The following is a 14,081-nucleotide window of genomic DNA, read 5'->3' as shown; positions in this document are numbered from 1 at the left end:
CTTACCAGAAAAAAACAACAGCAGCACAACTCACCACAACAGCACAGCTCCTCCTAATTGGTTCAACTTCAACCCTGTCAGACTCCGCCATGTAGGACACCCTCGGCCCTCCATGGACCATGACAGGCTTGTCTCCTGACATTTTCAGAATGGGTTCTTAAACCCTGCAAGGAAAGCTGAAGCCAGAATATAAACCAGAGACTCTGTTCAGCTCATCGTTTTGTAGGCACCTTCACCCTCAAGATGCTGCCTTTCTCTTACACAGCTAGGCTTGTGCTTGCTATTCAGTTTTCATATTAATCACTTTTCGCACTGGTTAAGAAATGTAATTAGTTGTTGATTGAATAATGGAATAGCTGATTGAGAAATAAAAACAACATTAGAACATCTTTCAATCTAAAATCCATCTTTAATGGGCAAAACTATCAGTAGTCCATTAATGTTGCACACTAACATGACTATTGTTTTATAATATTAGAGGTATGAGCCAACAGAATTATACAAAAGAAAGGAATAAAAAATATAAGAACTGGCAAAGAGGAGGTAAATTTATTACTAAGGTAAGTGATTTAATACTTTAGTTGATTTAACTCGAGCTTCTGAGAGAATCAACGGAATGGCAATTATAATCATTGAGATAACTCAGTAATGTGTCTCAGTAGGAAATCTAAAGCTTTCATTTTCTGACATAGAAGTATTCCAAAGCTGTTAAGTGGAAAAAAATCCAAACAAATAAAATACAAGCTATTGTACATAGGGTGCTATCTTTTTTTTATAATAATGTATGCTTTACATGTGTATGTGTGAAATTATTTAGATTTTCTCAATATGTAAAATAAACACTTGAAGCATAAACAAGAACCTAATAAAAATAAAACACGGTCACCGTTTCAAGGTACAGAGGGTTTAAATCCCTTAATTCTACAAACAAATACATTAGAATTATAATGTTTAAATTTTCTGAGAGTTTACTTTAAATTTTCTGAAAGTTTAGTTTGCAAAGTAAGTTTTGAATCAGTTGCTTTAAAAAGGGGGGTAGCATCCTGGCCAGCATGATTCAGTGGTTTAGCATCGACCCATGAACCAGGAGGTCACTGTTTTATTCCCAGTCAGGACACATGCCAGGGTTGCGGGCTTGACCCCCAGTGGCAGGAGGCAGTTGATCAATGATTCTCTCCCATCATTGGTGTTTCTATCTCTCTCTCCCTCTCCCTTCCTCTCTAAAATCAATTAAAAAATATATAAAAAGGGGTGGGTAGAAGGGTACATCTATTGATACAGTCAACACATTCAACATAAATTTTAGAAAACCAGTCAGTGGTTCAATGGTTTAACAATACATGGTTTTAGCAAAATGGATTCAGCTTGAAATACAAGAGGAACTTATATATCTGCAAAAAAGTAGTCCTTCTCTTTTGTAGGTATTAGAGAGACCCTCTTTGTAACTTTAATTTGTAGGTTCAAGACTTCCCACCCATGGTTTCCTTGCTCCTTTCACGTAATCCATGGCCTCATCTGGTAATTCCTATTTCCTCAAAGTCATTTGCATTAGTCCCTTTTCCTGGTTAAAGAACCACTCAAGTTAGACTTCATTAACTTTCCTCTGTACAGCTGAACTCATCTGTTTGCTCTAACTTCACTTTCTCTCCATAACAATACATTGCTTGGAATTAAAGACCTCATTCATTCATTCTAGACTCACCTCTACCCGATCCCTCGTTCATACTCAGCCCAACTCAACAACTTACTGTACCATGAATTAAACCAGTATTTTTGCCCCTGATCACACATTAATATCCTCTGCAATGCTCTCCCCTTTTCCCCCCAATTTCTTCCCGAACCAGTCGCAAGCACCTTTAAATTAATTTCCACTGTTGCCTACGTCTTCAACAAATGCTTTCTAATCCCATCTACCCCTTTTGGGACAAGCTCTCTTCTGCCTTAAACACCTCCCCTCTCAGTACTTTCAAAGATTACAAACTTGGCATCCTTTAGGAGATGCTGAAGGCATGTGTTTAGTTCTGTAGAAGTCGCTAGGGGTGGAGAAAGACAGGAATTATTGAAGGAGACAGCAATACACTATGGAAGCAGATGCCTTGTAAGGGACCTGAGTATGAGGTTTTCTTCTTCCTAATAAGAAATTCTGACATAGCATCTATAATATTTAGACTTAATTCCAAATGAGTTTGACTTCTGTCCACTAACATACTCTTTATGCCTTTCTTCTTCCCAGGATGTGATAGTCCCTCACAAGCCTGTTTCTCTCCATCCTTTATATCAGACTAGACTCTATCCTCCTGCTAAGTCCCTGCTGCATCCACAGACCCTCTCACATGCTGACTGTCTTACCCCAGGACCCTTCAGTCATTTGTCCTCCTTCTCACTGTCTGACGAACAGGAGAATTCCCACACCCTGTTTAGTCACAACGTATATAATAAGGTGAGAATTCCCTGCTGAAATGGGAACTATTCTGTGCTGTGAACCTTCTTTGTGCTTAACTTTTAAAACTTAAGTGTGGAGGAAACATATATTAAGAATATTTAAATATAGTAAGAGTATTAAATATTTATATTAAGGCACATGTCTTTACAAAAAGATAGTAATTAACCTTGGGAAATTATTAAATATTTGTTTTTCCTTTCAAAGTCATTTCCTTATTGCATTCCTTGTTGTTTCCTGTTCTAATCTAGGGTGGAAATCCCAAGAAATTTTCTAAAACCTTACAACAGCAGTTCTCAACCTCTGGGTCACGACCCCTTTGGGGGTCAAACCACCCTTTCACAGGGGTCGCCTATAATTACATATTGTTTTTGTGATTAATCACTGTGCTTTAATTATGTTCAATTTGTAACAATGAAAATACATCCTGCATATAAGATGTTTACATTATGATTCATAACAGTAGCAAATTATAGTTATGAAGTAGCAACGAAAATAATTTTATGGTTGGGGGTCACCACAACATGAGGAACTGTATTAAAGGGTTGTGCATTAGGAAGGTTGAGAACCACTGCCTTACAATATCCTATTATTAATTTATCTTCTGATCTTAGTTTAATGTTCTTAAAAAGCTTCTTAAAAATGCCTTGAGGAGGAAGCACTTACACTTGCACTCAATGGGCAAAGAAATACTTAGAATTTCAGCAGGTATCTGTAAAATGTGTCTGCCTCATACTTTGTGCTGATGGGATATAAACAATAATGAGGTGTTCAGCACCTAAAACTATGCACATATATTTTAAAAACAAGCAAAATACTTACAGTGGCTTTGGAACACAATCATAAAGATTCTATTAGAAGCAAGGGGCCAATACCACACAGGCTTACATATAAGTGCCCTCTTTTGTGCATTACTGGAAGGTCATCCTCACACGTACAAACTCTCGGACCCTGAACATTTCCTGAAAGAATTGACTTGTCAAAATCAACCTGCAATTACATGTTTTTTAAAAAATTCAAAATCTTGTTTAAAAGCATTTATTTAGCAAATTCTCTATAACTTAGGAATATACCTCTATGCCTAAAAAGCAGTCAAGGCCATATATTCCAGAATGCAGTGGAACAATATTACTTGGGCCCTGAATTGTTAAAAAAAAAAAAAAGTTCATAAGCCCAGTTTAAACACAGAGAATTATCTAAAAAGTAAACACAACTATATGAGGAAAAATGTGCTGTTTATATTTAATAGCATCTATCACAACTGAATGATGAACCCTGAATTAAACATTCTAAATAATCATTTTCCACAAACAAAATATTTTTGGGCAAAGTTCAGAATGACATTTGTATGAGCTTTATTTGTTTCCAACTCTTGATGTAGAAAAAAGTATTTCAGAGAAAATATATTATTTTTAATGATTGTATGTTATTTAAAATTCTTTCAGATTTAATGCTTACTAACATCTATGAAATGCATTTAGCTATTAAATAGAGTTAATAATTCTACTAATAACATACCATTTTCTTATAAGTTGCAATCTATGATTGGGTTATAATTATATTTTATATGCATTGATTGCATTAAATAGTTCTTTTAAAAAATATTTTGGTAGTGTTTTCTGGAGCTATTCGGCAAGGATAAAGACAATATTTAATCCATATGTTAGCCTGTGCTTGGTCAGACTGTGAAAAACAATATGAGAAAAATAATTTGAGGTTGTACAATTATAGTCAGTCTACACAATCTTCATAATAAAATTTGTCTTTCAGAATCTGAAATTTATTGATCTTGAATAAAGAAACATTTATATCTGAAATAATAATAATGTAATAAGATAATATTTCTTGATGGAAGATTAAATTGCTTAGTCTTATACTTCAATTGTTCCTATTAAATATATATAAACTAGAAGCCCAGCGCAAAATCGCGCAACCCTGCCCACCCATGCACGCAGCCCCGCCCACCCGTGCACACCTCGCTGCACTTACAGCCCCGCCCACCCGCACTGGTCTTTGGTCGTTATGGCGTTAGGGCCACTAGGTTTTTATAATATAGATTACCCAATTTGATATCTATTTTTACCAACCTGTGTTATAAATATTGTCCACGAGCATACTAAGTTATCAAGACGTATCTTTATTATTTGAAATAACTTCTTGCCTGCCATTCTAAAACATAATCTTGCATCTAAATTAACTTTTCTCCAGTACCATAATGTCATCCATAGGCCTAACTTTATAGCTTTACCAGCTAGGCTTGTCTCCAAACTCTAATCTTCCCACCATTCCCCCAGGAGAGCCAAAATGAATTTGGCTTAACTATTTTTTTTTAAAAATATATTTTATTGATTTTTTAGAGAGAGGAAGGGAGAGAGATAGAGAGTTAGAAACATCGATGAGAGAGAATCATCCATCAGCTGCCTCCTGCACATCTCCTACTGGGGATGTGCCCGCAACCCAGGTACATGCCCTTGGCCGGAATCGAACCTGGGACCTCTTAGTCCGCAGGCCGATGCTCTATCCACTGAGCCAAACCGGTTTCGGCGGCTTAACTATTTTTGATGGTCCCTGGTCAACTGGGTCTACAGACGGTGTTTAACAGATTTTATTCTCCTGTTGAATCTGTAGTGTGCGCTTCTCTCATTTAAATCTTCATCAGGCTCCATGTTTCCTAAATCCTTACTCGAATCCCTACCCTCTTCTCCTTCTTTCAAGATAGAGCCCTATCCTATGATGTCATACCATTTATGCTCAGGCACTTACCTTTTCATCTTAGAGTAAGCCAGTATAGCCTCTCTTTTCTCCAGTCTCATAAAGGGAGGCATTACTCTTTAATCTTTAGCCCAGTGGAATGAGAGCATGATGTCTGTACGTCTGCATTCATTTATTGACCTCCCTCCCACCAGATGGTGATATTGGGTAAGTTATTTAACCTCCCTGTACCTCTGTTTATTGATCAATAAAATGAGGATGATAATAGTATCTATCTTTTTTTTTTTCAACGCTCTGAAAATAGTATCTATCTTATTAGACTATTAGGAGGTTAAAGTGTACTAATATGTGCAAATCACTGAGAATAGTGTCTGGGACAGAACAAGAACCATATGAATTAGGTCTTGTTATGAATAAGCCTTCCCAGTGTCATCCCCATCATTTTCTTAAATCCCCATTTGGTCTTTTTCCATTGGAACCCTCTTCTTTGTCTGCAGAAACCTTAAAAAAGAAAGCAAAATGAAGCACTTCCCCATCATTTTCCTTGATGATGCTGCAAACCTAGTAATTTCAAGATTTCTTTCTCTCAGAGTGATCAATGGCCATTATCTCCATTCCCCTCCATATACTCTTGAACCCATTCTTTCTTTCACCTCAACCATTTTCCTAAAATTGCTCTCTCACGCATAAATTGCTTGTCACCAAACTCAGCTGAATTGCTTCAGTCCCCTATCTAACTTTTATCCCATGTAGCAATTGACACAGTGGATCATAAACTCTTGAATTTTTCTTCTTGCTCTTCTGCTGGGATAATAGGTATGTTTCTACTCCCAGATTGCTCCTTCTTTGTTTTCTTTGTGGAAACTTTTCCTCCCCCACCTCTTCTCGCTCATTGCATCACTTCAGACACCCACTCACAGCCTACCATGATTAATCTTAGTACTGATATTTCTCAAATATACATTTCCAATTCTGCTTCTCCTCTAATACCCTACTTTATAACTTCAACTGCTTGCTTGTCATTTCTTCTGGGATGTCACATTGTCACCTCAAACTCACTGTTTATTTTGCCTCAAACTAGTTCTGCTCTAGTTTCCCTACTACTGTTATTGGCACCACAATTTTCACTCTCCAACTTCAAAACTTGATTCATCTATTATGCTTTTCATGCTTTTCCCCCATAGCGAGTCATTCACCAAGTTCAGTGGATTCTTTTGTTAAGCCTGTCATGTTGTATTCTCTCACTATTCTTTATTAGCATTCTACTTTACTTAAACCGATCTACTTATTTCCCTCCAGGTACACTTTAGGGATTTGTTACTGTTCAACCCACTCTTGCATTCTCCACATGTAAAATACCTTCCTGCTTTCTCTCCTTATTTATGCAAACCATTCATTCGTGTACTTTATTACCTAATCAAAGTATCCTTCCTCCCCTGTGGTTTCCTCATGTGCTAACATTCAGAGTAGTATTTTTCTCCTTTCAATTTCTATAATCCTTGCCTGTGCCAAGGTATCCATGCATATTATAGGTTATCTCATATTTATTGTGATTATCTTAGTGTCTATCTAGGATGTAACATACTGAGGTGGTATTTTTCACTTTATAGATATAGCAGTAAATATGTGTTAAATCCTAAAATGACCCAATCTCTTCAGTAAGAACACAAGATGCTTCAATATTTAGGATTATTTCTATTTTAAGCAGAAACTAAACCTGAGTCAACTTATGGGGTTTTCAGTGCATTGAGTACAATTTCAATCAATTGAGAATCTCCCCTTTTGAGGGCTGTATCCAATTTCCAACAAGCTTATGGAGTGCATTGGCATGGGAGCATAGGTGGGGTGGAATGTGAAGGCAGGAGGATCTGATATTTTTATGCTATTTTATGTGTCCACTGGGGTGTCCTCAGTCCTGTCTGGCGTGATAATCTATACTAATAATAGAGGATTGTGCAAATTGTCTGGGACTCAGTCACAGTAACAGTAACAACCGAACAGCAGGCTGAATGGGGCAACCAGGCCATCAGGGGGGGAAGTTAGGAGCAACCAGGCCAGCAGGGGGGGCAGTTAGGGGCAACAAGGCCGGCAGGCAGATGTAGTTAGGGGTGATCAGGCTGGCGGGGGAGTGGGGGCATTGGGGTTATCAGGCAGGCAGGCAGGTGACAGTTAGGAGCCAGTGGTCCCAGATTGTGAGAGGGATGTCTGACTGCCGGATTAGGCTCAATCCCCAGGATCAGACATCCCCCAAGGGGTCCCGGACTAGAGAGCGTGCAGGCTGGGATGAGGGGACTCCTCCCCACTCCCTGTGCACAAATTTTGTGCACAGGGCCTCTAGTCATATAATAATACATTGCTGCATTCTTCTTTCTTCAGATGCAGGGCACGCCTTCATTGACTCTATGTTAGCTATTTCTCAGCCCCTATACCATGCATGGGAAAGCATTGCTACCTGCATACTGGGATCAAGTAAACTTTGCGAGGCTATCTTAGAATGATCAGTTTGGATATGCTGTATATCCTTCTCTACTCTCCAGTGCCTCTTTCCTTTCCTGTAAGAAACTCCACAAGAGTTCATTTGTGAATTTGACTACTTGCTAAAATTTATTTGTGATCCTCAAATCAATATTTGCTGCATTTTTGTGGTCATTTGTGGACATATTCCCTGTTGAGGTTGAACAAGGTGATGCCCTGCTTTCTTGTTTCAGCTTTCATGCTGTAAACAGTTATCCTTTTCATAGTCTATTTAGCACTATGTGTTTTGGTGTTTGTGCTTGTTGGTGTTTTGCTGTTTAAATGGTGACAAAGCAGAGTGCTAAAGTGCTGTCTAGTGTTTTCTAAGTGCAAGAAAGCTGTGATGTGACTAAGAGAGAAAATACACAACTCTGGTAAGCTTCCTTTAGGCATGAGTTAGATTGCTGTTGGCTGTGAGTTCAGTGTTAATAAATCAAAACTCAAGGTGTCTTTGAAAAGAAACACATATAAAACAAGGTTATGCTTGATCATTTGATGAAAATATTATTAGACTTGTAGGAACACAATCCTGTATTTCCCCTTGGAGCAATGGTTCAATATTTTCTAATTCTGTGTTTGCAATGACTTTAGAGAACATAACTACTGGAGGATAATGAGAATCCATTGTATCTTAGTGTGGGTTTCCTAAGAGGAGGACTCATATATTGGTAGTTAATTTGGGAGGTAGTTCCAGGAAATACCAATTAGGGGAGTGGGAAACTGAGAAGACATCTAATAAAGGGTGTGTCATCAAGCAGGTGACTACTATACATAACCTGAACTTGAGTTTACTGGGGCACTCTGGGAGACAGTGTAGAACACACAGCCCAGATTTACGTAATCTGAGGTGGGTGAAGGGTAATCCTGCCAGTTACCAGTTGAGGACTGTTCCTAAGGGAGGGGGGTATTAATCCCCAGAAAGAGTCCACAGGCAAAGAGAAGCAGGGTCAGAGGCTAAATTTGAAGTCGAGGATCCTGCAAATCAAAACTTTGTCTATCAAAACTCAAGATAACTTCCTGTATTTTTGATGTATTATGCAATGGGCTACATATAATTACTGAAACATTAGCGTAGAAAGGAAATGTGTGTCTAGGTATGAGGGATTGCTATTTTAAAGTCATGTCTCACCCATAGTCATTTTGCCAATTTCCCCTCCATTTTGCAATGCATTTAAAATTTTTTAATTTCAAAGCTCATAAAGTACCATGCACAACACATTTGTTTATAGCTTCGAGGAATCCACCCTCTACTTCTGAGAACTCAGTTCATTTAAAAAGATTTCTCTTCCTAGGCAGCACTAATACATTGCCTTGAGAGGCTTAACTACTTTCTTGCCCTCAGGTGAGAAACCTAACATACATAGAATGGACAGAAGTATAAAGTTTATTGCTTTCTCTAACTTTTATTCTTTTCTGCATCCTCTGCCTCATTCCTCCTATCTTCTGTCATATCTAAGCTACCCCTGTCTTTTTAAATCAACCTCAAATTCTAATTTTTCTGGCCTACTTTCACATCCCAAATTAAATACGCAGTTTTGTTTACTTGTTTTCTCTTTTCCTATCCCAACGGTTATTGAGCATATTTTCTTTCTTTTATTGAGCACAACTACAGGCCATGTAGACAGGAAGTTATCTTTGTCTCTCCTATCCTCGTCTCCCCTGAGTCTCTCTAAATTTGCACCAACAAAGACAACACATGGTCAGTCTCTGAATAGAACTGGAAGGAGTGAGCACTAAGCCCTCACAATCTAGATGACTTTTCTGATCTGTTGGCAAGAGAAAGGCTGGGATTTCATACTCATAAGGGCTCTATTTACAGGGAAAGCTTGAGAGGTTTTATAGGAAAGGATAGACTCTTTATAGATAGACAGCTTTGAAACCCCAGGAGAAAATACACAGTTATTCTGAGAACATCTTCTCTTTCGGTTTTCAAAAATTATAGTATTCGAGGCCTAGTTGGTGACTGTGCAGTCATTTTACTTCACTTGTTTCACTATAGCCTTCACTTCAGAGCATGAGAGTATTCATCTTCTACCTCTATTCTTCCTGCCCAGCATCCCTCCCAGCCCTGACCACTCCTCCCACTCCCACTTCTTGCTGCCCCAGGCTGCTTTCATTATGGCTAGAGGTCAGGGCAACACTTCAAGGTCTCTCACAGAGAGAGGAAAATGTATTTTCCTATTGAGGACCACCATGTGCCCTGATATAGCTGAGTCAGTTTTAAAACGTATACCATTTTTAATAATCGTTAATAATAGTGTGCAGGAGGCAGCCAGTCAGTGATTCTCTCTCATAATGGATGTTTCTATCACTCTATCCCTCTTCCTTCCTCTCTGAAATCAATAAAAATATATTTTAAAAAATAATAGTTTTTATGAAAAGATATATTTTACTGTATAGGTCTACCAATGTAACAAACCATTTCAGTCAATCCATCAATATTTTTATAACTATATGATTTCAGTTATTTTTAGTGGCCCTTCTCATGTAGAAATATCCTGGTTTGATCAGTAAGTATACCTATACTTATTCTACCTACAGTAAAATGCAATTAAAAGTTCATCTGCAAACTCTATCTATAATAAGATATCACTTGCTAAATTAATTTTGTTGAATAAATGAAATTTCTAATTCTATATTTGGAAAAGTAATTCAAACTCTTGCTTTAGCTTCTTTACATGTAAACCTGTAAAATAGCAATAAAAATAGTAGGATTGACTGTAACCAGCGTTGAGCGGCATGTGCAGGTAAAACTTTCATGCTCTGACTTAAGTACCCAGTTTCATATAGTTTTCACATGCCAGCTATTATTTGTGGGATTTTAGTGCTGGAATGAAGGAACAATCCATCAACCTGACTAGAAGGACATTACTTTCATCTAAAATGCTTTTTCATTCCTTTCAAGCTTCCAATTTCTTCACATGTGTATTCCCTTTCATTCTCATTACTTACTTTGCGTTGTTCCCCATTGTTAACTACACCAATGTATTTTTTGTTTGTATATTTTCTTTCAAACTTGTGCTATTTTGTGTGCCTATAATTAAATTTACATAAATGCTGTGGGTTTCTTTTCCCTCATCTATAATAGTTTATTATGGTTTGGTTCCAAAACTCTTAATCTAGAATCTAAACTGGGCTGATTACATCAAAATTATGTAAAGAGCTTTAGAAAAATGTCTTTTTCTAAGATTCATTTAAAACTTCTAAACTCAGGACTTCCACTGAACTGGGTGATCTTAAAGTTTTTACCTCATAAAAAATTCTATGCTTCTCTATGATAGCACATTTTTCCACTTTTGTTTTCTGAATTCTCTAATGATTCAGCATGAGAAATGAACTGTAATATAAAAAATAACTTCATAAAGGAAAACTGTTTATACTGACATGATTATAAGTGCTTGATTATAATTGTGTTTGTCACCCCCCCCCCCGATAAGACCCCCTAATAACTAAAAGGAAGTACAACTGTGAAATAATGTACATATTAACTTAGGTCACAATTTTTTTTATTATTAGAGTAAGGTTATAAAATGTTAGGTTGAGTTCTTAATCAATATTGTCCCCATGTGCTTGTAACATTTACAGTTGGGCTGAGTTGGTTTTTTTAAAAAAAATATTTTAATTGATTTCAGAGAGGAACCGAAAGGGAGAGAGAGAGAGAGAGAGAAACATCAGTGATGAGAGAGAATCATTGATTGGCTGCCTCCCGCATGCCCTTTATTGGGGCCCAAGCCTGCAGCCCGGGAATGTGCTCTTGACTGGAATCAAACCTGGGACCCTTTAGTCCGCAGGTCGACGCTCTGTCCACTGAGCCAAACCAGCTAGGGCTAGGCTGAGTTTTATACATCCAGTATCTATGGACTTCCTAAATCAGAAGGTACATACTATTTTTCCAGTGCACTAAGTCATTAAAAAAAATACCACAGCTACTAACATGTACTTTCTTACAATTATCTTTTAAGAGATTAAAAGTGCCTTTTTTCATAAAAAGAGATGTTAAAATATAACAATCCTTTATGTCAGAATTATGTTATTGCTAAAAAAGAGAAATCATTTTACCTGAAATGTATTTCATCTTTATGATATGCTAACAGAATATTTACTGATGAGTTTTCATTAATCTCTTTTGCAAGCAGCTGCTCTTGAGATTATATATTAACAATAAAGAGAAAATATAACCTGTCTGTGATAAAAAAAAAAGTGAGCGAAGAGTGAGCAAAATGGAGGTATTTCCACTCCAATTCTATCCATTATTTATCTTTTCCATGTAAAAGGATCACTTCACTTATAATAAACCAAGGGTGGGGCTTCTGTTGGAATAGCGAGGGAACCTACTGAGCAAAATGTATTATGAATGAGAAAAACGCGGTTTAAGAATATGAGAGAAAAACAATGGTAATAGCCAGTCAACTCTTTGCGGGAGTTGGGCCCTATTGTCCCTTATTTTCACATCATAGGGTGTTAAGGGGTTGGCACACTGGCTGTGGAGCTGCTGCTGAGGTTTCATGGTAGGATGGCACTGTGTGAATGAGAACAGGGGAGAGAAGAAAGGAAAGAACTTCCTCTATGCAGGATGGGTGAGAGAGCCGGGTCTCTTCCTAAACTGGCTTTAGCCTGCTTCCTATATCATGAGCATCCTTCCTGTAAACTTATTGAATATTTCACCCTATAAGTGGTGACTTTTCTCATTCACATTCCTTTTCTCCATTTTTTTTCATTTTTATCATTTTTAATTTTAAATTATAGTTGACATACATTTTTATGTTAGTTTCAGGTATATACCCCAATGATTAGATATTACATAACTAAGTGATCATCCCAATAAATCACGCACCCATCTGACACCTTACATAGTTATTATAATATTACTGACTATACTCCCTGTTTTGTACTTCATATCCCCCTGACAATTTTATAACAACCAATTTGTACTTCTTAATCCCTTCAACTTTTCCTCCCATCTCCCCAACACCCTTCCCATCTGTCTCCATTTTTTCTCCTACTTATTTATTTTTAAATTTAATCTATTTGTAAAGTTTATGTTTTTACCATTATTGAGAATATTTTAATTGTTATTATCATTACATAGTTAGAGAATGACTCTGTGAAGCTAGAGGAATCCAATAAATGAATTAAAATAGTCATAGTATATGCATATTTCCAACATGGGTTAAATTTTTTAGTCACTCCTCTGAAAGGAATTTTTTAAGGCTTCTTCTGATATTTTAACAGAGATCAAAAGAATTTAAGGTAGATTATGATGTAGCTGGAAAATCTGAAGTAGTTCTAACTCTCACCTACTGTTCAAAGGCTGAGGGCACTTTGAAATAAAATTTGTTTTTTTAATTAAATCTATATATATTTATATCCAAATATGTGAAGAATATTTTAAAAATATATTTGAAGAATAAAGAAAACAACACCCCTTTGAGATAAGCAGGTTATAATTTTTCATTTCATAAAATGAGAAAATAAATATTAAGTGAAGTGTTTTGGTTCAAGGTTATAAAAACCTTGTCTAATTCCCTACCAATAACAAAGAACACAGACTTTGCAACATTTTTATTCCAACATTAAGTATAGGAACCCTAGAGTCAGGAAATTGACATAACACTATCATTTATTCATTTCATAAAGATTTATTGAGTATCCATTATTTACAAAGCACCGTGTCTGTGCTGAACATGCCCTGGAAAGCAAGGACATTAAAGCAAGGGCCTTTACTAGGGATTTATTCTGTATTTGGGAAAAGTGGGAATTAAAGAAATAAGCAAAAATTCACCACTTAATTGTGACAGCTGCCATGTGGAAGACGATGAAGCAGTGATGAGCACCTATAGCAGGCGTCCTGATCTAGTCTGATGAATCAGGAAGGGCTTCGTGAAGAACTGAAAAGAAGCAAAGGTCGGGGACAGGCTAAGCATTTTAGGTAGAAGGAACAGCATTGGGGCAGGTTTCCAGGCGGGCAAGACAGGGAACAGAGCAGGCTTGAGGAAATGCAAGGAGGCCGGTGTATTGGAGAAGCAGGTGAAATCAGGAAGTACAGCTTTAAGTAAGACTGCCAGACAATGTCTGTATCTCTGGGCATAATGGGTTATTGTCATTTGTGAGAAGAAGCATGGGGTGAAGTGAGGAGGTCACTGGATTTTGTCAGAAAGAAATTAATATTTAGAAAAAGTAGAAAACATGCCACTTACTTTACAGACAGCATTTTATTTAGATCTCAAAATAATCATAAAATAGGTTTTATCCCCTTTATTTTACATATGAAGAAATCAAGGCTCAGCAAGTATCAGTAATTTGTAAAAGATCATACAAAACTAATATCAAAGCTGATACTACACTAATTTTCCTTAAGATACTCCACCTCCCACCAAAGAAAAAAAAATCTAGCCATGAAATGGCATCACCACTC

The 14,081-nt window shown here is 37.0% G+C and overlaps 1 protein-coding gene across 9 annotated transcripts in view; it reads left to right on the top strand.

Moving 5' to 3' along the window:
• The window catches only part of LOC118660411 (muscular LMNA interacting protein), a 239,608-nt gene that overhangs the window by 204,635 nt on the left and 20,892 nt on the right, over positions 1 to 14,081 (top strand). For 6 of the 9 annotated variants that reach the window (XM_036317803.1, XM_036317801.1, XM_036317804.1 and 3 more), the window contains one exon: positions 2,234 to 2,440. The exons of the other annotated variants lie outside the window; for them this stretch is intronic. In XM_036317803.1, the coding sequence (XP_036173696.1) occupies positions 2,234 to 2,440 (207 nt within the window). The remainder of the gene's footprint in view (positions 1 to 2,233; positions 2,441 to 14,081) is intronic. 9 annotated transcript variants of the gene reach the window in all.

Source organism: Myotis myotis, unplaced genomic scaffold, assembly GCF_014108235.1.
Source record: "Myotis myotis isolate mMyoMyo1 unplaced genomic scaffold, mMyoMyo1.p scaffold_m19_p_7, whole genome shotgun sequence".
Lineage (NCBI taxonomy): Eukaryota > Metazoa > Chordata > Mammalia > Chiroptera > Vespertilionidae > Myotis > Myotis myotis.
This window is presented reverse-complemented; position numbering and strand designations above follow the sequence as displayed.